This window comes from Peromyscus leucopus, chromosome 8b, assembly GCF_004664715.2.
Source record: "Peromyscus leucopus breed LL Stock chromosome 8b, UCI_PerLeu_2.1, whole genome shotgun sequence".
NCBI lineage: Eukaryota > Metazoa > Chordata > Mammalia > Rodentia > Cricetidae > Peromyscus > Peromyscus leucopus.
In genome coordinates, this window is record NC_051086.1 from 93746499 (window position 1) to 93770025 (window position 23527).

General features: G+C 54.4%; 2 protein-coding genes and 1 non-coding gene across 6 annotated transcripts in view; 2 read left to right on the plus strand and 1 right to left on the minus strand.

Annotated features, from left to right (window-relative positions):
- Positions 1 to 17650, plus strand: part of Med24 (mediator complex subunit 24) — a 28848-nt gene extending 11198 nt beyond the window's left edge. For 2 of the 4 annotated variants that reach the window (XM_028889449.2, XM_028889448.2), the window contains exons 4-27: positions 2470 to 2508; positions 2823 to 2896; positions 3241 to 3473; positions 3618 to 3674; positions 4975 to 5086; positions 5183 to 5333; positions 5634 to 5747; positions 6230 to 6277; positions 6833 to 6915; positions 7175 to 7261; positions 8235 to 8340; positions 8790 to 8932; positions 10363 to 10400; positions 10791 to 10873; positions 11234 to 11412; positions 11525 to 11624; positions 11927 to 12102; positions 14209 to 14473; positions 14697 to 14878; positions 15095 to 15185; positions 15515 to 15614; positions 16591 to 16671; positions 16938 to 17086; positions 17192 to 17650. In XM_028889449.2, the coding sequence (XP_028745282.1) occupies positions 2470 to 2508; positions 2823 to 2896; positions 3241 to 3473; positions 3618 to 3674; positions 4975 to 5086; positions 5183 to 5333; positions 5634 to 5747; positions 6230 to 6277; positions 6833 to 6915; positions 7175 to 7261; positions 8235 to 8340; positions 8790 to 8932; positions 10363 to 10400; positions 10791 to 10873; positions 11234 to 11412; positions 11525 to 11624; positions 11927 to 12102; positions 14209 to 14473; positions 14697 to 14878; positions 15095 to 15185; positions 15515 to 15614; positions 16591 to 16671; positions 16938 to 17086; positions 17192 to 17308 (2808 nt within the window). In that variant the 3' untranslated portion in view covers positions 17309 to 17650. The remainder of the gene's footprint in view (positions 1 to 2469; positions 2509 to 2822; positions 2897 to 3240; positions 3474 to 3617; positions 3675 to 4974; positions 5087 to 5182; positions 5334 to 5633; positions 5748 to 6229; positions 6278 to 6832; positions 6916 to 7174; positions 7262 to 8234; positions 8341 to 8789; positions 8933 to 10362; positions 10401 to 10790; positions 10874 to 11233; positions 11413 to 11524; positions 11625 to 11926; positions 12103 to 14208; positions 14474 to 14696; positions 14879 to 15094; positions 15186 to 15514; positions 15615 to 16590; positions 16672 to 16937; positions 17087 to 17191) is intronic. The other 2 variants (XM_028889451.2, XM_028889450.2) reach the window with 1 other exon arrangement.
- LOC114707021 lies at positions 10559 to 10662 on the plus strand. The gene has a single exon (XR_003736593.1). It is a non-coding gene; the product is annotated as a small nucleolar RNA SNORD124 (small nucleolar RNA).
- An 868-nt stretch (positions 17651 to 18518) lies between the features above and the next one.
- Positions 18519 to 20612, minus strand: Csf3 (colony stimulating factor 3). Its single transcript, XM_028889425.2, has 5 exons — positions 20546 to 20612; positions 20282 to 20454; positions 19870 to 19977; positions 19615 to 19761; positions 18519 to 19368 (listed from the first exon to the last, which is right to left on the minus strand). Exons 1-5 carry the CDS (start codon positions 20583 to 20585, stop codon positions 19210 to 19212), a joined length of 627 nt encoding a protein of 208 aa, XP_028745258.1. The 5' UTR covers positions 20586 to 20612; the 3' UTR covers positions 18519 to 19209.
- Positions 20613 to 23527: the final 2915 nt, after the last annotated feature.

Sequence of the window (23527 nt, forward strand, 5' to 3'; positions counted from 1 at the left end):
CTCAGAACAAATGATTTCTTTCAAACTGGTTCTCTATGGTGACGAATATATTTTACTAACAGAGATACATTGCAAGGTACAACTTTTTCAGATTGCGTCTCGTTAATAGCATTCAGTTAACCTGAAGCAATGAGAACTTTCTGAGCACAAGTCCCTGATGCTAGAGAAACAGACAGGGGTTGAATGTTATCTCTGTCCTCGGGGAATGTGCTGTCCAGGCAGGATTTCTACAGATGTGCTTTGGAAGCACTAGTTAAGTGAGATCTCGGGATGGAACAACTTTGAAGGCTGTTGCTTGTGCACCTCTGGACAGGGGGCACGTGTGCCAGGGTACGTGTGTGGAGGGCAGACGACAAGTTGGTAGGAGTCAGTTCTTCCAGCTGTGGGTCCTGAGGATTGAACTCAGGTCATCAGGTTTTAAAAATTATTTATTTTTTAAGTGCTTTCATGTCAGGTCCCCTGGAACTGGAGTTACAGGCAGTTGTGAGCTGCCTTGTGGGTGCTGGAAATTGAACCTGGATCCTTTGGAAGAGCAGCCAGTGCTCTTAACCAATGAGCCATCTCTCCAGCCCCTACATGATGGTTTTGAGAAGTCATTCTACAATGAGGGTGTATGTATTTATGCATTTTGTTTGTTTGCTTTTTGAGACAGGGTTTCTCTGTGTAGCCCTGGCTGTCCTGGAACTTGCTTTGTAGACCAGGCTGGCCTCAAATTCACAGAGATCCACTTGCCTCTGCCTCCTGAATGCTGGGATTAAAGGCATGCACCACCACACTCGGCTGAATGTTTTTAAAATTTATATCATACAGAAGCTCTATGTGTGTGAAAAATCATTCCCTGCCTCCCTTTTTTATTTTTAATTTTTTAGTGCTGGGGGTGGGAGCCAAGACCATCAGCATTCTAACACATGCTCTCACCACTAAGCACATCACCAAACCCTGTAACATTTCTTACTGTCTTGAAGCTTTGGAGCAACATGGTCTAAGATGGTTTTCTACAGTAAAGTGGCCACCAGCACTTGAGTTGAGGGTAGTATGACTGAGGAATTAAAAAGTTTTTGTGGGCCAGAAAGATGGCTCAGTGGTTAAAAACACTGGCCACAGGCTTGGCATGGTGTCAGACGTTTTTAATCCCAGTCCTTGGGAGGCAGAGGCGAGCAATCTCTGTGAGTTTGAGGCTAGCCTGGTCTACAGAGAGAGTTCTAGGACAGTCAAGGCTGCACAGGAAAACCCTGTCTCAAAAAGAAGGAAAAAGAAATCCGGCCACTTCTCCAGTTCTGGAGGATCCCATCCTCCTTTTGATGGGGGGGCAGGGGCTGCTTGTGGCACAGACGTACAGGCTGGCAAACATCTGTACACATCAAATACACATTTAAAAATAAGTTTAAAAACTCAGTTATGTGTGTCTTTTGCAATATTGGGATGAAACGAAGCCCTTGCACAGTTAGACAATTACTCCATCACCGACCTGCACACCCAGCACCAGGAACCCAAGTTCTAAGTTCATTTAGTTTGATTTTGGTTTCTAAGCCTGGGTCTTACCATGTAGCCCAGGCTGGCTCTGACCTTTGCAGCGGTCCTCCTCAGTGCCGGCTTTGCAGGTGCACGCCATGTTGTTTGTGTTCCGTTAGTGCAGCTTTGACAGCAACTTCGGGAAGCGCTGGTTTAAGGGTGTGTTTTAATTTACTTATTCTACAAACATCAGCATTGCGGCGCTCTCCGATAAAGTGATTCCCTGACTGGGTGAAGGCAGCTGCTTCTTCCTGTTCAGTGTTGGGGATATCTGTCACTTCTTCTTGTCACATACCCCTGTTTGTGTTATCTCAGGTTTTACGGGGCCATGGGGCTGTCACTGTGTCCTTCAAGGTCACTGGTGTGTGTGTGTGTGTGTGTGTGTGTGTGTGTGTGTGTGTGTGTGTGTGTGTGTGTTTCTGGTGCGGGAGCTTGAACTAGGCAAATGCTCACCTAGGCCAGCGCTTTACTGCTCAGCCACACCCTCAGTCTTCCTAGTTAGTGCGGAGGCTCGGAAAAAGTAGACCTGCACACACACCACCTCTGCTTCAGATTGAGTTTAGTGCACGTGCTAGGCCGGCACTGACCATTGCTGTGTGTCTTCAGTTGAGCAGAATCACTCTTATCATCCCTGCCTCTCTGGTCCCTTCCCCCCTTACACAGAACGGTTATAGAAATAAACAACATTGCCTTCACCCTTGGTGGCTCTTCTGCCCACTAGTGGCCAACTAAACCTTGTTTATTTTTGGCAAGGAACACCATAAGAAGACAAAACAGTCCCTTTGAGTGCGTCTGACAGAAGCGGGAGGAAGGGTGGCACGCAACATTCTTGTGTGTCTTCTGACGCGCTGAGGAAGCCTCTCAGAGGGGTTGGGGATTCAGAGCTGGGCATTGGAGCATCGGTGTTTGCCCTCTCAGGTAGACGCCTTGTCTGACTGCCCTGTCTCTCCCTTCCAGATGGTGTCTTACTCCTCTGTGCTCACGGCTATCAGTAAGGTATGACCATGGCCACCGAGGAGCTGCGGGAGGGCACGGAGGCCCCATAGTGACAGACAAGGCCTGCCACCTTGGCCACTCTGGCTATGTGTCCCCTGAGGCTTGACAGGCAGCACCTGATGCCTCTGCCTGGCATGATGGGCTCCCCAGAGGGAGGAGGTCCTGGGAGTTAGGAACACATTTCCATCCGGAGAGGATGCCGCGTCTGCAGCGCAAGGCTGGAGGGAGGAGAAGTGGACCTGTGCACAGAGCTGCTGCTCGAGAGACCCAGGGCTGACAGGCAGTGCTGTAGACTCTCTATTGTTCTCCCCCAGTTTGATGACTTTTCCCGGGAGCTTTGTGTTCAGGCTTTGCTGGACATCATGGACATGTTCTGTGACCGACTCAGGTAAGAGATGGGTGAAGAAGCTCAGAGCATCCCATCATTCTTTGAGTGCTGAGGAAAAGCCTAGGAGGCAGACCGAGACCAGCCGTGGGTCCCCACATCTCTTCTACCCACCTGCCCACCCCAGCTTCTGTTCCCTGAAGACTAAGTGCCCCTTCTCTTTTTGGAAGAGCAGGTTTAAAATCTTGTCTAGTGGAAGCTGGCTGCACTAGGTAGCTTGTGTAGGATCCTGCCAGCTTTTCAACTCTCTCCCCTAGTAGGGGTGTGCCAGAGACTCTGGGGGAACATTGGTGTGGGTTGGATTTCAGCTTTTGGAATAGATACAAATTTTCCTCCTTTCTGGGTAGTTGCCACGGCAAAGCAGAGGAATGCATCGGGCTGTGCCGAGCGCTTCTTAGCGCCCTCCACTGGCTGCTACGTTGTACAGCAGCTTTTGCAGAGCGGCTCCAAGAAGGGCTGGAGGCTGGCACTCCAGCCACCGGAGAGAAGCAGCTTGCCCTGTGCCTGCAGTGCCTTGAAAAGACCCTCAGCAGCACCAAGAACCGGGCTCTGCTGCACATCGCCAAGCTCGAGGAGGCCTGTATGTCCCCTGACTCCCCTGCGCCCCGCCTGCTGCTGCTTCTGTGGCTGGTCCTTTGATTGAGAGGGGAGAGGCAGGATGCCATCCCACTTCTTTCTAGAAGGATCCAAAATCATCCCACTTCCTTTTTTCTCTCCCCATAAGCATTGCATACATCCCAGGGACTTGGGCAGGGTGGCACCCGAGCCAATCAACCAACAGGTATTTACTGAGTATTCTTGTGTGCCCAGCACTGTGCCAGGTGCTGGGGTGGGGGAGGGGGGCTACCAAAGGAGCATGTGGCAGGGCCCCTGCCCTCAGCAAACTTACACACTGGTGGGAAGTAAGTGCCGTGCACCTGGAGGAAAATCAAGACCAGAGAGGCACTGCGTCTGCTCTAAGCACATGCCTCAGGTGTGACCTGCAACATTCGGTGAAACTCAGTGCCTGTCTGTCAGGACTGTGTGCTCGAATCTCTCAACTCCAGTTCTGATGTTAAGTGTTAGAACCTTCCAGAGCCTGAGAACTGGCAGGTCTATGGGAGGGAAGTCTTCCCGCAGCTGAGGCCTGAGGCCAGTCTTGCTTGAGCTCCAGGGGCTAGGGCCACCTAAGGGTCTCCTGTCTGCCTTTGACATGGCTGTCACAGTGGGTGACACCCGCGTCTTCAGGGCTCAGTTGGAGAGCTTGTTAGGGGATTAGTCTCTATTTACTCCTCGATTGCTTCGTCTGGGAAAAGTCCAGAAAGAGAACGATCGCTGTGTCAGAATGGACCGCACCGACAGTTTTTCTTCGTCTGTGTTCTTGTTAGTGTTGGCAGTCCCTTGCCCTCTTGCACACTTGATGAATGTTTATTGGTAGAAAAGTAGATGAATACTTAATCTTGATGGATCTCGGGTCTTGGTTGTCTTTTTCTTACTCCTGTGCTACGTGGCGGTTAATTGGCTAGCTGGTGCCATCATTCATCATTTGACCTTGGGAATTGTAACTAGGATAAGTGACTAGTAATTAAGCACTGAGTATGTGTGTGCTATGGGCCATGAGTGCGGACATTTAAGAGAGAGGCCAGTGGACGCGACCAGTCGGGCAAGCTGTTCAGAGAGCAGGAACTCACGCTATGTGGGTGTGGTGTGTAGAGCTAGCTTCCTCAGAGCAGAAGTGATTGCGGCTGTGAGGCTGGCCTCGTGGGGCCGCTCCAGAAGTACCACGTGGCCTTTGTCCCCTGCCTGGCCGCTGGACTCTCCTCCCACCCTGTGCTTCTCTCCTGCTGTGTGTCTCCAGTCAGTGTGGGTAGTTCCTGGCAGTCAGGCCTGTGGTATGGTTTCTAGAGTGCTCCGTCCCATGTTGTCTGTTCCCCTTGTAGAAACAGTGCATGCCGCCCTCAGGACCCTGCCTCCACATCCTCAGAGAAAGGAAGCCTTGCTGTGTGGTTTCATGGGCCCAGGGAGGGCCACAGTCGAGGAGTTTGGGGCCATGCCCTACTTCTCCTTCCCAGCATGTCTCTGCCTTGCTTTTCCTCCACCAGCCTCCTGGACTGCCATCGAGCATTGTCTTTTAAAGCTCGGGGAGATCCTGGCCAATCTCAGCAACCCCCAGCTCCGGAGCCAGGCTGAGCAGTGTGGCACTCTTATCAGGAGGTAGGTTTCTGGAGGAGACGGGAAGATGGGGGATGTGGTCTGTTCCTGCGCTGTCTCTTCAGTCCCTAAGCTGTCCCCGTGTGTATGTGTCCTCAGCATCCCCACCATGCTGTCCGTGCACTCGGAGCAGTTGCACAAGACGGGCTTCCCCACTGTCCACGCGCTGATCTTGCTTGAGGGCACCATGAACCTGACAGGGGAGATGCAGCCCCTGGTGGAGCAGCTGATGATGGTGAAGCGCATGCAGGTGGGTGTGGCCCGCGCAGGTGGGTGTGGCCCGTGCAGGTGGGTGTGGCCAAGCAAGTTGGATGGCCATTTAGGACAAGCGGGAGGAGCCTGGTACTTGAGGAATAGATTTCCTCTTGGTTCCTTAGTGGAACAGGGATGCCAATCGCACAGTTCTGCTATCTGACCTCATGATCCTGGTTCTCTGCACTGGAGCAGGAACCCTGCTGTGTAGTCAAGAGGCGCAGCGGGTCCCTGCAGCCTGTGGAAGGTGCCCGGGATCTGGGCACCCCCTCACACCTCCTTCTTGGACTCTCCACAGCATATCCCCACCCCCCTTTTTGTCCTGGAAATCTGGAAAGCCTGCTTTGTGGGGCTCATTGAGTCCCCCGAGGGCACACAGGAGCTGAAGTGGACGGCTTTCACCTATCTCAAGGTACTCGGTGACATGGGAGCGAAGAGCAGCGTGCCAGGCCTTTGTCCCGTGTGCCCCTCCCGGCGCTTAGTCCAGCCCGCTGAGTGTCCTCCCGGCACTTAGTCCAGCCCGCTGAGTGTCCAGCGCAAGCTCCGGCTGCTCATTTTCCCTGAGTCTTGGCTGGTTTAGCTACTTGGGGCTTTGCTGTTTGCCCAGCTCACCCTTAACCAGTTAGTTCAGGGCAGCGGAGAGAGCCGGGGAAGTGACCCTGATCCCTTCTGAACGGTGGTTCTGACCTTGTTGAGGTGGCGGAAGTGGGCGGCCCCAGGTCCTGTAGGCCAAGAGGTGTCACTGCGTGGGTACCCACGGGCTACAGTGTATTCTAAGCACTGTCACCCCAGTGCCTCCCTCTACTTAGTGCCCGCAGCGGGAACGGAGCCTCTTCTGTGGTGAGGGAGAGAGAACGGACATTGATCTTCCTCATTTCCTCCCTCATGCCCTAGATTCCACAGGTTTTGGTGAAGCTGAAGAAGTATTTTCATGGGGAAAAGGTGAGTTAGAGATGAGGGTTATGGGAACAGATAAGGATGAGCAAATACAAGGTGGATCTCTCTCTCTCTTTTTCCTTATTGGTTTTTTTCAAGACAAGATTCTCTGTGTAGCCCTGGTTGTCCTGGAACTCACTCTGTAGCCCAGGCTGGCCTCAAACACACAGAGATCGGCCTGCCTTTGCCTCCCGAGTGCTGCGATTAAACGTGTGCTTCACCATGGCCCAGCTAAGGGTGGGTCTTTTAGGCTGCAGCTGAGTGGTAGTGTACTGTGCCCAGAGGGAGGCTGTGTGCACCTGTGAACACCTGTGTCCATCATTGCACGTGCCCTAGACTCCTGTCATGGCTTGGGCTGGCTCCTTCCACCCCAACAGTGATTTGGCCAGGGTAGCCCCATGGAGAATGTGGTGCCTCCACCCTCTCCCCACCTGGTTACTGGGGGCTAGTGGTGGTCACAGCCTGCTTTCTCTTTACCTGAGCGAGGGGTCCCTGTGGACCTGCCCTTAGGCTGTGGGGGCCTGGAGGACAGAACCCAGGGGGAGTTTCTGACTTTTGTAGGACTTCACTGAGGATGTCAACTCCGCTTTTGAGTACCTGCTGAAGCTCACGCCCTTGCTGGACAAAGCTGACCAGCGCTGCAAGTATGAGCCCCTGCTCGCCTGCCCGCCTGCTCGCCTGGAGGGGGTCCCGAGTCCGCCCCTGCTCTCTCTGTCAGATGAGCTGCAGGGAGCGGCCTTTCGGCAGGGGTGGGAGGCAGCAGGCTCATAGTTACCAGGTCCCCAGAGCTCTCCCCTCTACCTTTGGGTCTTGAGTTTTCTTCACCCTGAAGGGGGAGGAGACTGCACAGACACCCCTGTTCCCAGCTCTCCGCTCACTTCCGTCTCTGGCTTTCCTTCACAGTTGTGACTGCACAAACTTCCTCCTCCAAGAGTGCAACAAGCAGGGACTTCTGTCTGAAGTCAATTTTGCCATCCTTGTGGGCAAGCGGTATGTTGTGAGCCCCCTTGGGCTGCCTTAGGGGCCCCTTGATCTCCCTCTGTCATGCCAGACTGGTTTCTGGTGCCTTTGCCTTTCTCTTTGAAGTCTGAGGAGCAAGTGACTGAGACCATCCTCGGGTCCAGGGAGCAGGACCACCAGAGGAGAGTCTCCTACTCTGAGCTGCTGCTGCTCACTGACTCACCCTGCCTTGTGAGGCCTTAATCTCCCTGTCATCTGAAATGACCTTTCTTTAAAAGGGCTGTCGTGGTAATGACAACTTGAAATGGTTGTGATATTGAGCCCACTTTCAGACATAAACTCCATCCCAGCTTGTAAGCCTCTTTGGTTTTTGCTGTGCTAAGGATTAACCCCAGAGCGCTGGGCACGTGCGGCAAATGCTGGGTGGCTGAGTTACACCTCCAGCCCCAGAGGTTCCTGTGGGCGTCCATCTCTTCTCTGCTTTCATTTCTAGAGTTGGATTAGAGAATTTCTTTCTTATAAGACAGATGCTTACTACGCAGCTCTGGCTGGCTTCAAATGCAGAGGTCCACCTGCTTCAGCCTCTTGAGCGGCTTGAGAGAAAGTGCGAGCCGTCATCACACCCAGCGGAGTAGAGAGTGTATCAAGACACTTTTTTTTTTTTTTTTTTTTTTTTGTTTTTTGAGACAGGGTTTCTCTGCGTAGCTTTGCGTCTTTCCTGGGACTCACTTGTTAGCCCAGGCTGGCCTCGAACTCACAGAGATCCGCCTGGCTCTGCCTCCCGAGTGCTGGGATTAAAGGCGTCTGCCGCCGCCGCCACCACCCGGCTAGACACTTTTCTTAGCCTTGTGTGGCAGCTCCCATCTGTAATTTTAGCCTTGAGAGGCTGAAGCAGGAAGATTACCTGGAGTTTGAGGCCAGCTTGGGCTACAGTGTGAGCTCTGTCAGCAGGAAAATGGGAATTCTCTTTGTTTCTGTTTTCTTCTCCGGGTTATGGCTGCAGCACAGCAGATCGAGACCCCCAGCTGAAATCATCAGAAAATGCCAACATCCAGCCTAACCCTGGGCTGATCCTCCGGGCAGAGCCCACCGTCACCAACATCCTCAAGGTGAGTGGGCCTGCCTGTGCTACCGTGGACCCCTTCTTCCTTAGCTTTTCTCTGCAGCCAGGCAGACAAACTGGCCCACAGACCTCTCTGCTCTCTGGCTTCCATGCCGAGCAGTTTAGGGAGTGGGGAAAGAGGGAGGCCACTGAAAGCTGACCTTAGATGGAGAGACAGAAGGGGAGCTCCCAGCCAGCTCCTCACTCACCTCCACCCCTGCCCCCTGCCCTCGCTCCCGTCCCCACCCCCTACCCCACCCCCGCCCCCCGCCCCCAGTGCAGTTAAGCACAAAGCTGGCAGAGGGAGGAGGGTGTTCAGCATTCATCCTCCTGATAGAGCCGGAAGTGACAGGTCACATTTGAAGGTACGGTGTACCAGTCAGTGGACACATGCAGAGAGGAAGTGTGGCTGGGCTGGATCTGGGGGCCTTCACTGACTTTCTCTTCTTTCCCCAGACGATGGATGCAGACCACTCCAAGTCCCCGGAGGGGCTACTGGGGGTCCTGGGACACATGCTGTCTGGGAAGAGCCTGGACTTGCTGCTGGCTGCTGCTGCTGCCACGGGGAAGCTTAAATCCTTTGCCCGGAAATTCATCAAGTGAGGAGAGCCATACCCTGATGTGGAATGGGAGGCTGTGTTTGAAGGGAGGAGGTGCCTGGGTATTGGTCTCCCTTGAGGTGTACAGGCCAGGGCAAAGCATCCTAGCTAGAAACCATGACAGAAGGAAGGTTCATTTGACTCAGAGAGCTCCTTTCTCTTCAGCTGAAAATGAACTAAAGATGGTTGATAAGATAATGGGCAGCGGTGGTGCATGCCTTTAATCCCAGCACTCGGGAGGCGGAGGCAGGCGGATCTCTGTGAGTTCAAGGCCAGCCTGGTCTACAGAGTGAGATCCAGGACAGGCTCCAAAACTACACAGAGAAACCCTGTCTCGAAAAACCAAAAAGAAGATAATGAGGCATCAGGTTGGAGAGATGGCTCAGTGATTAAGAGCACTGGCTGCTCTTCCAGAGGACCCGGGTTCAATTCCCAGAACCCACATGACAGCTCACAACTGTCTATTGACTTCAGTCTCTGGGCATCCAACGTCCTCTTCTGGCCTCTGCAGGACCCGCCTCCACACACACACCCTTCCAAGACAGGGTTTCTCTGTGTAGCCCTGGCTGTCCTGGAACTAACTCTGTAGACCAGGCTGTCCTGGAACTCTCAGAGATCCACTGCCTGTGCCTACTGGGAATGCTGGGATTAAAGGTGTGCACCACCACCGCCCGGCTAATAAGGGGTTCTTAAATTCTGTTGCTTTGGCTGGAGTTTGACATTTGGAACATGGTTCCATTCTGGGAATCTTACAAACCTTTTGCAGCAGGGTCTCACTGTGTTATTGATGTAACCAACCGTCTTATTAAATAAGAGACACAGAAACAATGTAAAAGAGAAAGCCGAGAGGTCAGAGCTCAGAGCTAAAATCTCACCCTTCCTCCTGCTGTCCCAGCTTTGTGAAAGAGACCTTCCTGTCGGTTCGTTTTTTTATAGTATGTTGTTCTGCCTTCTCATTGGTTGTAAACCCAAACACATGACTGCCTCGTCACTGTCTGAATGTACAGCCCCCTAGGTCTTAAAGGCATATGTCTCCAATGCTGGCTATATCCCTGAACACACAGAGGTCTTATGGGATTAAAAGCGTGTGCCACCACCGCCACACTCTTGCTATGGCTCTAATAGCTCTGACCCCCGGACAACTTTATTTATTAACATACAATCAAAATAATATTTCAGTACAATTAGATTACCACCACACTGTGTAGCCCAAGCTGCCCTCAAACGCTCCATGGGTTAGCCCCTTCAGTGCCGGCATTAGACATGTGAGCAGCCACCATATTCTTTTGATAGTAGTGGTCATTTCTCTGTGACGGTCAGACTTCTCACGGTTAGGCTCTAGTGGCTGCCTCCCCCCACTCCCGTCTCCCCCCACTCCCGTGGCTCGGCTCCTGCCCTGGCTGATGCCGCCGTTTCTGTTCCTCCTGCAGTCTGAACGAGTTCACTACCCACGGCAGCGGAGAGAGCAGTGAGTTGGTGTCCCCTCTGCACGGATAGGGGGTGGGGTGGGGTGGGGGGATGGGGGGGCCGCCTTTGCTCATTCTGGGGAGGCAAGGTCTCATCCAGAACCACCCCCACCTTTCTCCACCCGTACCATTTCAGACGGGTTTGGGTTCTGGAAATTTTGGATTCCAAGGAAGGGATGATGTTCTAAGAAAGACCCAAGAAAAGGATTCTGAGCCTCAGAGCTTTGAAGGACCCGCTTGGTTCCTGACCTTCCATCGGGATCCTGAGCTGGCATGTTGCCTCCATGCTGCCCACCGTGCATGAGGCCTTGGATCCCCAGCACCTCCTGACCTGTACAGGGCTTGGGGTCCCCGCCCTGGGCTGAGAGTTGGTGTTCTTGCCTTTCCCACAGCGAAGACCGCCTCTGTTCGGGCCTTGCTCTTCGACATCTCCTTCCTGATGCTGTGCCACGTGGCCCAGACCTATGGCTCGGAGGTGAGTGAGATGAGAGCTGGTGCCACTAAGAGGCGCCGACTGAGTGGGACAAAGAGGAAGGAAACTCCTTACCAATAACTCCCCCACCTCAGCCTTTCCCCTGCTGCTCTCCTTAGCCAGCAGGTTCTGTTGACCTGAAATCGGCCTCCTGTGTCTATGGGTACCCAGCATCCCAAGTGACACATCTCTGGTGTCACATTCATACTGACCACTAGGTGGCAGCACAGCTCCCTGTCTGCCTCTCCTGGACAGATTGGTCCTTGGAAAGGGAAGGGTGATAGAGCAGGGAACTGAGGCCCTGGCTCAGCCCTGGCATGTGCCACGCCCTCCTCCCTCAGCTGGTGTCTCTGTCCTATCCAGGTGATTCTCTCTGAGGCAAGCTCAGGAGAAGAAGTCCCCTTCTTTGAGACTTGGATGCAGACTTGCATGCCTGAGGAGGGCAAGATTTTGAACCCTGACCACCCTTGCTTCCGGCCTGACTCCACCAAAGTAGAGTCCTTGGTGGCCTTGCTCAACAACTCCTCCGAGATGAAACTAGTGTCAGTGGCCTAGGTCCTGGCCTCGGGGTAGTGGTGGGGGCATCCCAAGACCTGCTCCCCACACCCTGTTTCCAGCCCCTGTGGTGATATTCCTCCTTCGCTTCCCCTCTAGACAGATGAAGTGGCATGAGGCCTGCCTGAGCATTTCAGCAGCCATTTTGGAGATCCTCAATGCCTGGGAGAATGGGGTTCTGGCCTTCGAGTCCATCCAGGTAGCTCCACCTCTACTTGAGCCCCCCTCTGCCTGAGACACAGACCAGTCATTGAGAGCTTGTTATTTTGCATACAAATAAATCCTCAAGCCGGAGATCATGTTTGGGTATTAGTCTTAGAATCCTTGTTTTAGCCACTTCCTCCTTCCCAGTTATCTTTGAGAAAATCAAATTCGTATTACAGAGGTGTGGAATGTACCTTGAGATTTTACATGTGACCCCCAGCTACCCCCAGAGGCCATGGGAGTGATGGCCAGGGGGAGGCAGAGAGTCCCTAGGCCATTCTCTTGTGCCCCCCACAGAAAATCACCGATAATATCAAGGGAAAGGTATGCAGTCTGGCGGTGTGTGCTGTGGCTTGGCTTGTGGCCCATGTCCGGATGCTGGGGCTGGATGAGCGTGAGAAGTCCCTGCAGATGATCCGCCAGTTGGCAGGGCCCCTGTACAGTGAGAACACCCTGCAGTTCTACAATGAGAGGTCAGTAAGCCGCCCCGCCCCGCCCCGCCATGCCCCTGCAGGTGTGTGGTGAGGAGTCAGCGCCGCAGGGACACACATCCCACTCCAGTGCTCTCCGCCTCTGCCTTCCCAGGGAGCCGCTCGCTAACCCACTTCCTGTTCCGCCTGGGTTCTCACCAGCCCACCTTCCTAGCCGCAGAGGGGGTGCCCGTTCAGGGTAGTTGGACTGTCTCTCTTCCCGCTCTCCCTACCACTCCCTCACATTCTTGTTCACGTATTCACTCAACTGGCTCAGCAGATATTTGGTGTGTGTCTCTGTATCGGGAGTGTTCAGGAAGTACAGAGCCCAAACGGCTTGACATCTGTCCTCAGAGGCTCCCGGTTCCAGAAGGCCAGCTGAGGTGGACAGGGTCAGATGGCTGTATCACTGTCGAGGAACTCTGAGCCGTCTGCGCTCTTCACAGCCTCCCTCCCCCACCCCAGCTGCTCTGGTGACCATGTCAAGTGCTGGCTCTTCAGGGCCTTCCGCTAGCCGGGTTCAGTCGGTTCATCCACTCAACTGGGAAGTTGTTTGGCTGTTGGTTTTTAAATGTGGCAAGAAGCACGTCAGAGAAAGTTTACCGTTCAGCCGTGTTGATGTGTGTCCTCCAGTATACGGACTCTTGGAATTGTGAAACTTTCTTCATCTGGGTCTCTGGGCCTTTTACCCAGTAAACGCTGCTCACCGCCCTTCTCTCAGTTCCTGGAAACTCCATGCTCTATTCTGTCCCTCTGATTTGGCTCCGTTAGATACTTCATATAACTAGAGTTACGTAATATCTGCCTTCTCATAACTTTACTCAGCATAATTTCCTCAAAATTCATTCATATTCTAGCATGTGACAGGATTTCCTCCCTTCCCTTTTTCTTGGTGGGGGTGGGGGTGAGGGGGTGAGTTTTTGTTTGTTTGTTTGTTTGTTTTGTTTTCTTTTCTTTTTGAGACAGGATTTCTCTGTGTAGTTTTGGCGCCTGTCCTGGATCTGGCTCCGTAGACCAGGCTGGCCTCGAACTCACAAAGATCTGCCCGCCTCTGCCTCCCAGAGTGCTGGGATTAAAGGTGTGCGCTGCCACCACCTGGCAGTGATTTTTTGAGACAGAGTTTCTCTGTGTAGCCCTAGCTGTCCTGGGACTCACTTTATAGACCACCCTGGCCTCGAACCCAGAGACCCACCTGCCTCCTGAGTGCAGGGATCAAAGATGTGCTCCACCACCTGGCTGATTTCCTCCCTTTTTAAGGCTGAGTGACATGGAATGTATGTGCCCTTCCTGGCTACCATCCTGCCCTCAAGGGGCACATGGGGAGCGCTGATCTGAAATGTGGATGCTGAGGCCAGCTCACACGGCAGCTGCTTGGGTGTTTTCTGAGCACCGTGTGGAAACCCAGCTGAAACCAAGTTTGGGGAGGGTCTGTAAGATCACATCTGCTCTCCCCTCGCCTGTGGAACATTTGCTTTGCCATCCTCCATCTCAAGCATGTGTGCATGTGCACATGTGTACACACACACCCCCACACACACGGGCACAGTGGAAATCCAGGGCTCCCTTGTGCAGGTGACAGAGAGGCTCTGAAGGCAGCCGCAGTGTCCCTGCGCTCCAGACATTCCAGACCCCAGCTGCCTCGTGGCCCCAGATGTTCCTGAGAGGCTTCCTGGCTGTGAACACTTTGCCCGGCTACCCAGGGCCGGGAAGAATCCTGGGGGCAGCCCAAGCGCCTCTCCTGGAAGTTACAGTTTACTTTGGGAGGAGGCCAAGGCTGGGCGGGGACACCCCCCCCCAAGTACTCCGCTCAGGGGGAAGTGATTGTCTCTATTTATGACCCTGATTTGGCAGAGCTCGGGCCTGGGGGATGGGAAAGTTGGAGGGGGAGAGGAAGGACTAGAAAATCTGAATAGATTGATGGAGGCTGTGAGAGAAGAAAAGCCCTGCCCTGTGCCTCTTCCAGGCTTCATGCCCAGCAAATAAGCTCCCCATCAGTGGTAGTTTGTATGGATGTGTCCTCCCCTAGCATACAGTGGGTCTAATTCCTCAGCCACGTTTCCGTAACCTGACGCAGGGGTAACGCCTGCATGTATCCTCTTTGGCCTCCAGGGTGGTGATTATGAACTCAATCTTGGAACACATGTGTGCGGACGTGCTTCAGCAGACAGCCACACAGATCAAATTTCCATCCACGGGCGTGGACACGATGCCCTACTGGAACCTGCTTCCTCCCAAGCGCCCCATCAAGGAGGTACTGACGGACATCTTTGCCAAGGTTCTGGAGAGGGGCTGGGTGGACAGCCGCTCCATCCACATCCTTGACACCCTGCTGCACATGGGCGGCGTCTACTGGTTCTGCAACAACCTGATTAAGGTACTTGGGCCGGGCTGGAGGCCGACAGCCGTGTAGACTGGGGCCGGGCTGGAGGCCGACAGCCGTGTAGACTGGGGCGTGGGCTTCTTGGAGAGGTTGCTGGGAGCTGGGTGGTCTCCTGGGGAGACGGAGTTGGGGTTGGGGTTGGATAGCGCCTTTGGCTGTAGAGGTGGCTGGGGTGTGAGAGCCATGGTGTCTCAGCCGCTGCCTGCCCCCTGTCCAGGAGCTGCTGAAGGAGACGCGGAAGGAGCATACACTGAGGGCGGTGCAGCTCCTCTACTCCATCTTCTGCCTGGACATGCAGCAAGTGACCCTGGTCCTGCTGGGCCACATCCTGCCCGGCCTGCTTACTGACTCCTCCAAGTGGCACAGCCTTATGGACCCTCCTGGCACTGCGTTAGCCAAGTAGGGTTCTCTCCAGAGCCTTCCGGGTGTCCCCCTTGAGCCCCAAGCATCTAGCACCCAGGTTCAGGCACCCCAGCCCTGGGGCCACCTCAAGAAGCGGGGCTGTGCTTGGGGGGCCTGCTGAGTGGGGGTGGGTGGGAGGGGCTTGCTCAGCATGAATACATAGCTTCTCTTGGGACCTCTCACCTGTGCCTTTTTCCTGGAACCCTTCTCCAGACTAGCCGTGTGGTGTGCCCTGAGTTCTTACTCCTCCTACAAGGGACAGGCGTCCTCACGCCAGAAGAAGAGGCACAGGGAAGACATCGAGGTAGGCCCACTGCTGACTCGGTCATGTGTTTATTCAGCAGACAGTTTCTGATCACTCATAGCAGAGAGCTGCCTTCCTAGGCAGAGGGCGGGGCTGAGGTCAGCTGTGATTGGTCCGGGTCTGGGGGAGTGTCTGAGTGGGCCCGAGTATCCTTGATGAGGGTCCTTTCTGCTCGCTAGGGCAGAGGTTGGGGTGTGGGAAGGGTCACTTCTGGGAATGCTAGCCAAGGACTAGGAAGCTCACTCCTCCGCTCAGGCCTGACCTCCCGCCCTCTCCAGTCCTTGGAGACTTGGGAGGTTGGCGTGTTGATAGTGACTCCCTGCCCGCAGGACTACATCAGCCTCTTCCCCGTGGAAGACATGCAGCCTTCGAAGCTTATGAGACTGCTGAGCTCCAATGAGGATGATGCCAACATTCTGTCCAGTCCCAGTGAGCGTTGGGGAGGTCACGGGCTTGCTAGGACCTGCTCATCCCAAGGACCTGCCTCGGTTGCCGCTGCTGATAGCGGTCTTTGGCTCTCAGACAGTGTGGGGTGGCGGGGGCTTGCACCTCTCTCCTCTAGTGGATGCTCTGCTGCCTGCCGGTGGGAACAGGGTTGACACTCTCCATAGGACCTGGAGCTCTCCTCCAAGGCCCCTCCAAGCCCCACAGTTAACCCTCTCTTGTCACCACTTAAAGGGTGACAAGACACCCAGTGAGTCCACTGTCCTGCCACAGCTTGGACATTGCCTTCCTTCTAGCCCAGAGACATGCCCTGTGCCTGAGAACAGGCGCCGCCAGGCTGGGACCTGGCGCTGGCCTGCTTCCCTTCCAGAGGGCAGCCCATGGCATCCTTGCCTTGCGGCCAAGTGTCCTTCGGACACAAGCTCTGTGTGTGGCATCCCGTGTTTCCTGTTTCCAGAGATTTCTCCTGAACCTGGAAGTTTCTCTGTAGCCTTCCTTATAAGGACCAGGGAACCAGCCACATGCTTGTGCAAAGGAAAGATGCAGGGTTGACCACCTCTGACCTTAGCCAGGCCCTTAGTAAACAGATTGTGTATCTATAAAGTGGGCTTTGAGAGCCGGGCACATGCATTTAATCTCAGCACTTGAGAGGCAGAGCCAGGAGGATCTCTGTGAGTTCGAGGCCAGCCTGGTCTAGAGAGCGAGATCCAGGACAGCCAGGGCTACACAGAGAAACCCTGTGTAAAGAAAAGGGTGGGGGCTTCGAGTGGCATAGGCAGCTTCAGCCACACAGAGTGCCAGGGTTGGCCTCTGATGGTGCTCAGCAGGGCCAGTTCCTCGCTCATCTAGTCTCCAGATTCAGGCTCTTCTGTCCCCACATGTACCAGACTCCCCTGAAGGTAGGGCACAGGTCAGGCTCTGCTAGAGTCAGCTTACGGAGCATCCTCTGTGCCTCTCACAGCTGACCGCTCCATGAACAGCTCCCTCTCGGCTTCCCAGCTGCACACCGTCAACATGAGGGACCCTCTGAACCGAGTCCTGGGTGAGTCCTCGTAGCTGCACCTGTCTGCAGACCGAGCCAGAAGGAGCCCCTCGGCAGAGGCAGGCCGTGTCTGCCGGAAGGGATCCTTGGGCCCCGACTTCCTGTGCCCCCCCACATGCTGCCTTCCTGCCCCTTTGCTCCGGTCTTCCTCCCGTGCCTGCCGTCCTGGGCCTTCCTGTGGGGGCTCCCCTGCTTCTTCGTTACCTCCTCAGTCCCTTCCCTCGCCTGACTTGCTCTGCTGTCTTGTCCTCCTCTCCTCCGCACAGCCAACCTGTTCCTGCTCATTTCCTCCATCCTGGGTTCGCGCACCGCAGGCCCCCACACCCAGTTTGTGCAGTGGTTCATGGAGGAGTGTGTGGACTGTCTGGAGCAGGACAGCAGGGGCAGCATTCTGCAGTTCATGCCCTTCACTACTGTGAGTGACCCAGGCGGGTGCAGGGGCGACCCCCAGAGAAGGGAGGAGGCCTTCCTCCTGGGATGTCACACCCAGGAGCTACCCGTGTTCATCTGTCTGTGGCAGGTATCAGAACTGGTAAAGGTGTCTGCCATGTCCAGCCCAAAGGTAGTGCTGGCCATCACGGACCTCAGCCTGCCCCTGGGTCGGCAAGTGGCTGCCAAAGCCATCGCCGCTCTCTGAGGAGTTCGACGTGGCCCGGAGGGCTCCCAGCCCCCGCATCCCAGCAGGGAGAGTGAAGATGAGCCCAGGCTGCCCCATCCAGTGGTGCGAGGATGTTTCCTCGGTCTGAGGCCCACCCCCACTCCTGTCCTCTACTCACCATGTCCTCCCACCTCTCCCAGGCCCTTCGACCAGAACCCAAAGACGGGGAGCGGTCCCGATGGTCGACCCAGTTCTAGCAAGAGCTGAGCTCCAAGGAGGGACTTTATAGGGCCACAGTGTGTACATAAGTTTATTTTTATAACTCACGAGGGGGAGTCCCTCTTGGTTCATTTGTAAATAAAGATTCTGTGGCTCTTGTGACTCTTGAGTGCTGTTGGTGGCTTTGCTGTCATGGGGACAGTGTCTTCCCTGCAGTCTCTTGTGCTGTGGTGGGAGGAGGAGGGATGGAAGGCTGGGCTCACTGTTCACAGGCCCCCCCGGAACGATGAAGGGCCAGCAGCACCCCCATCGAAAGCGGAAAGTTCTGGTGAAAGGCCCTGCACTGTGCTGGGCAGGGCAGGACGTCCAGCTCTTTAGTTACACTCCCCACTCTGGCCCAGGGGTCACTGTGCGTGCCTTCCAGAAGATTGTTGGAGGGATGAGGGTCCTCCATACTCCACAAGTCTAGGCACATGGACCTGTGAGGCTGTGGGAAGGGAAATGGTGTGTGTGTGTGTGTGTGTGTGTGTGTGTGTGTGTGTGCTGGGGTGGGTAGGGCTTTGAGGAGCCAGTGGTATGTTCTAGAGGGCTGTGGAGGAAGGCGCCTCGGCAGGGAAGTGTTCCCAAGGATGATAGCAAAGAGAGAGCTTGCTGAGGGAAAGCCAGCCAACCCAGAGCTGGAGTTCTGATCCCGCTTTCTGCCTGTCAAAGCATGGCGTCATTCTACTGGACGATGGACAGCTTTGTTAGGACTGTCATAGGTGCTGGAGGGACCAGTCCTGTGCACATGTTCAGTGTACCCCGGCTGCAGCTCGCCTGCCCCCATCCTCATGCTCCCTCCCATTCTCACTGTGTGTCCCTGTCCTAGCTCGGGATGTACCAAGTAGCACTCAGATGGGTCAGGTCCTTCCTCTCAGCACCCCCCCCCCCTTCTCTATCTGGTTTCTCCCGCTGTTCACCAGCCCCTGGCCAGGCATCGGCCAAACCCAAGAAGGAAGAAAAGACATTTACTGGACACAAACACTTTATTATCCTCAAGCTTGGGTACAGTGAGCAAGTGGGACCCAGAGGGAGGTTGGACAGGCAGGCTTCCTCCTGTGCCGCGTACCCTCCCCATAGGGGTCCCCTCTGCTTTTTCCCTCTCACACTCCCAGTCCCAGCTCAGCAAGGCCCTAAAAAAGAACCCAGTAAGTTCCAGGGCCAAACCTGGCTGCCTCCGCTTCTTCAGGGGCTTCATTCCTATGGGACAGGGAAACCTGTTGACCAGAGCAAGGGATGCAAGGACCCAGTTTGGGAACACTGCTGTTTAAATATTAAACAGGGATGTCTAGTCTCCAAAAAGGGAGACCCCCTGATGCTGCCGGGGCCCTGAGACAGGGTCTCAGGACAGTGGGGCTCACTGTGGCCCCTTTGTACAACCACAGAACTGGGTGCCTGAAGCAGCCTCAGGAATCAATACTTGGTATTTACCTATCTCCCTCCAGCCCTGGGGACGGGAGGACACAAGAGCTTGCCCTCACTGCTACAAGCAGGAGAACAAAGCTCAGAGTGGAGAGAAGGGCCTAGAAGCTTGGAGCTCTGTTCCCTCTTCTCCGTCTTTATTTGTTTATTTTTCTTTATTAAGAAATCTTTTTCTTCTCCACCTTTAAATAGTGGGTTTAAATAAGCATAAATATTAAATAGAGATAAATAAACTGGCTGGAAAGGGCTTTGCTCGCAGACTAGGCGAGGCGGTTCAGAGCGAGGTGAGCCGTCTCCAGGAAGCTCTGCAGGCGCGAAGTGGCCAGGACACCTCCCGCCCGGCGCTGGAAGGCAGAGGTGAAGGCTGGCATGGTGCTCTGGGTGGGCTGCCCAGCAGGGACCACCCCCAGGGTTTCCATCTGTGGGGAGGAGATCAGTCAGGGGTCAGTCCTCACTGCAGGTGAGGGGGTGCTGGGAGCTGGTGAGCCGGTTTGCGGGGCTCACTATTCATGTCAACGGTAATTCCTCCTCTCAGCCTGAAGGAAGCAGGGGCCGAGGGGTTGGGCCCCCCATACTGGGGCCTCAGAGCGCCTCCAGGGTGCCCAGGCGTGCTGACCATGATCCTCTCCTCACCCTCACTCCTCGCCCCTCCAGATGAAACTCACCTGCTGCCAGATGGTGGTGGCAAAGTTGGCAACGTCGAGCTGCAGCATATCCACGGTGGGGGCCAACTCCGGGGAAATGCCCGCTAGGGCCTGCAGGCAGCCTTGGTACAGGAACAGTCCGCGGTGGAGTTGGCTCAGGCACTTGGTCTGGCGATAGGAGGAGGGTCAGGCACTAGGCAGTGGGAGCCCCCCTCCCTTCAGGAGCCCAAATGCCAGGGTGTAGTCCCTCCTCATCTTCCCCCTCCAAACACTCACCAGCTGCAGGGCCTGGCTGGAGCAGTGGCTCAGAGGAGCCTGTGGGATACCCAGAGAGTGGCCGAGCAGCACCAACTCCTCCGGGTGGCACAGCTTGTAGACAGCACACTGTAAATGGAAGGATGCTGAGGGCCACTCACCTGGGCCGGGCTCACCCCTGTCCACCTGGCTTCTCAGCTCCCTACTGTTCCGGTGACCCTGAGTGCTGTCCCACCCAGAGGGGTCCACTGCTGCCTCTTCTCAGTCTCTTCCATTTCCCCTTCCTCAGTGTTTTGTCAGGGTTCTGGGGGTGGAATCCAGGCCCTTGTGCACACAGGCAAACCCGGCGGCCACTGCGGCGTCTCCCTCGCCTGCTTCCTTCCTGTCTGTCCTCCTGTGCCCCCCCTCCACACCCACCGCAGCCCTAACTCACCAACTGCTCCAGCAGCACCGAGCTCCTGGCCTGAATCTTCCTCGCTTGCTCCAAGGACTTAAGCAGGAAGCTCCGGGGCAAAGGCAGGGTTGGTGGCAGAGAGGTGACAGAAGCTAGGGGAATGGCCTCTTGTCCTGTCCAGAGTGCACTGTGCCACAGCAGCAGCTGGAAGGCTGGCAGAGGACAGACAGGTTTGAGTTGAGACACGTGCCACTCCTGCCTCCCTCCTTTCCACGCCCAGGGCAGGTAGTCAGGATCACTCACCCAGCAGCTTCATGCGACTCTGGGCAGAAAGTTGAGCCATGGATTCTGGGTGATCTGGGCTGCAGCTCTGGGTTCTGCCAGGGCCTAGCTCCAGGGGGCCTTTATACATAACCCCATTGAGGCCTGGGAGGAAATTACCTGGGGTTGGGGCAACTCAGGCTTAGTAATAACTTCCAGGATTTATGCAAATTTTCTGCTGTGGCCCAGGACAATGCGGGGGGTTGGGAAAAAGCTGTTTTGCGAAAGTTTTGTGAAATCGGGGAATCTCTGCTCCTTCCTTGACGTCTTGCCCCTCAAACTCTCTTCCTCCAGCCACACCCAGGCCTGGATTGCTCCAGGGTGTTTGATCTGAAGTTCTGGTGAAGCCCTGGAGGCTACAGCCGGGAGCTCAGTCAGACCTTGGGGAAGAATCAGGCCCTCGGGTCAAGGCTGCTTCTGTCTCTCCACCCTCTGCTGGACCTGCTTGGGCTGCCCCCTCTTCTCCCGTGAGTCTCAAGATACCTATACCTGGGCCAGACATTCTGAGCCAGAAGGAAGAACCCGTTGTTCTCATTTTGTACCCATAAGCTCCCAGGCGGCTGCTTCCTGCAGTACCCGAAGCCCTGGACAGCACCCTAGGGTATTGCTGTCTGTGCCCACTCCACATTTGGATAGAAACAAAATGATCTGTCATTCAGGCTGTCCTGTCCCAGGCTGATTAGCTGGGAACTCCCCAATACCCCTATGACTCATTCCTTTAAGCCCCTGGATCCCGGCAGAGAGGCCAGAGGAAACCGGATGTCTGTCCTGAATGAATCAAGACCCTCTGGGGCCGGGGCGGTGGTGGCGCACACTTTTAATCCCAGCACTTGGGAGGCAGAGGCAGGCGGATCTCTGTGAGTTCGAGGCCAGCCTGGTCTACAGAGCGAGTTCCAGGAAAGGCGCAAAGCTACACAGAGAAACCCTGTCTTGAAAAACCAGAAAAAAAAAAAAAAAAAAAAAAAAAAAGACCCTTTGGGGCTCTTGGCTCACCTGGCCTTGCCTCTCTGTTTCCCTGCATAACTGTCCTGGCATATTACCCTACTGTAGCAGAGTCTGGAGGATCTGGAGTCAAGGGGCTGGGACACACAGGGTCCTGATGATCTCTACTCCACAGAAACAAGTGAGCTGATGTGAATGGATGCAGGCTGGGGTGAGAAAGGAGAAAGGAGACATTGCATCTCCAATCCTAGAACTCTGTCCGGTGTTAGCTCTGGAAGAGATCGTGAGTTTTCAACTCTGTGAACTGGGCCAGAGAGGGAAATGCCTTGCCCAGTCATGGGTAGTAGAGTTGAAGGGACATCCCAGCCTCTGTCTCAGTTCCAACAGGGTTTTACTGGCTAAAGAGGAGAGGCACACTTGTCTGGTTGGTCACATCTCAAGCTGTCACTTTCTGAGATCTTTTACTTTCACCTTTTGGACCAAGGAACAGACATGTTTTGATGCTAAGGCATAGCTGAATGGACGGGGGCCATTCCTGGGGCTAGGGTGCCCTCTGGCGGCCACAGATGTCCTGGACATCATCTACCTGTCCTTTTTGCTTGGGAGGGCAGAGCAGGAGATTCCTATTCTTTTTTTTTTTTTGAGCTGAGGACGAACCCAGGGCCTTGAGCTTGCTAAGCAAGCGCTCTACCACTGAGCTAAATCCCCAACCGAGATTCCTATTCTTAAACATGCTGACTGGCAACAACTGGCTTCCTCACATGTCAGAAACTCCTCATTGTGTATAGGTCAGTGGTTCTCAACCTGTGGGTTGCGACCCCAGGGTCACATCTCAGATATCCTGCATATCAGATATTTACCTTACAATTCATAACAGTAGCAAAATTACAGTTAGGAATTATAAAGTAGCAATGAAATGATTTTATGGTCGGGGGTCACCACAACATGAAGAAATTGCTACTGTTGGTAGTTGCTAACCAGAACTCAATGGTAAGACTGTTGCTGAAGACATGACAGGCTGTGGACATAAGACACAGAGAAATCAAGCTGGAACTGACCTCAGAAGCTTCCTCCCTGCTGGTTAGACCTCACAGTGCATGAAGGAGCTATGCAGGCTGCTGAGAGCATTGTCGTCCACTGTCTTACTCAGCCATGGTCTCGGCATGGTGTATTCCTGACTGGCCAGGCACAATGTGAACCCAGGGCCTCTGGCACGCAATAGTGGCAAGTCTCTAAGAGCAACCAATGGCTTCCCGACTGGGTTTGAGGCTGGCTCCACAGGAGAGGATTCTCCCTAGTGCTGTAATCCCGGTCAGTGTCTATGACTGGGAAGCCATAGGATCCAGCAGGGAAACTACTGCTCTTGTTCTGATAAACAGACATGATGTGCTTGTCCAGGTACCAGCCAAATAATGGCTTTTATGCCCATAGAGTGTCAGCTTCGGTTGGAGAAATTTCTTTTTGTCGGGTGCCGGTGGCCATGTCAGAGGAGCAGCAGGGGGTGACTGAAGTCCAGGTGTCAGCCCACCAGGAGGAAACTCCCCGATGGGTGAATCTCAGATAGGCAAGACCCCAAGACCACAAACGCCGGAATGTCTCTTGCTTCTGCTGTGTCTGTACATGTTTGCTGCTGCCATCTTTCTCTGGTATCCGGCTTAGTGTGAATGGGTGTGGGGAGATCCCCATTGCCTGTAATGTAGTGTGTTTATCTCACGGGAACATGCCATTCTCCTGGACATTTTCATGAAGATGATTTAATGTTAGTTTAGACTTTTGATGATAAAAAAATAAAACAAGGATGTGTCCACACGGTTAGAACACGTGAGTTTCTCTTGGGGAGCTGTACAGACTGTGGCTCAGATAAGAAAAACAATTGAGTCCAAGTAGCTCAGCTAGCTTTAAATTCTTTTAACCTTAATGTTGAGAGATGTGTTCACAGGTTTTGGAATGCATTATAAGTGAAACAAAGCTTTGAAAATAACAAAGTTAGACTAAGATGTTTTCATCAAATAGCTTTGAGGT

Coding starts and splice junctions, on each gene's coding strand:
- Csf3 (XM_028889425.2), bottom strand. CDS start 20,585: ATGGCTCAACTTTCTGCCCAGAGTCGCATGAAGCTGCTGG. Junction 20,455..20,545: donor GAGTCGCATGAAGCTGCTGG/GTGAGTGATCCT, acceptor GTCCTCTGCCAG/CCTTCCAGCTGCTGCTGTGG. Junction 19,369..19,614: donor CCACCACCATCTGGCAGCAG/GTGAGTTTCATC, acceptor TCCTCCCCACAG/ATGGAAACCCTGGGGGTGGT.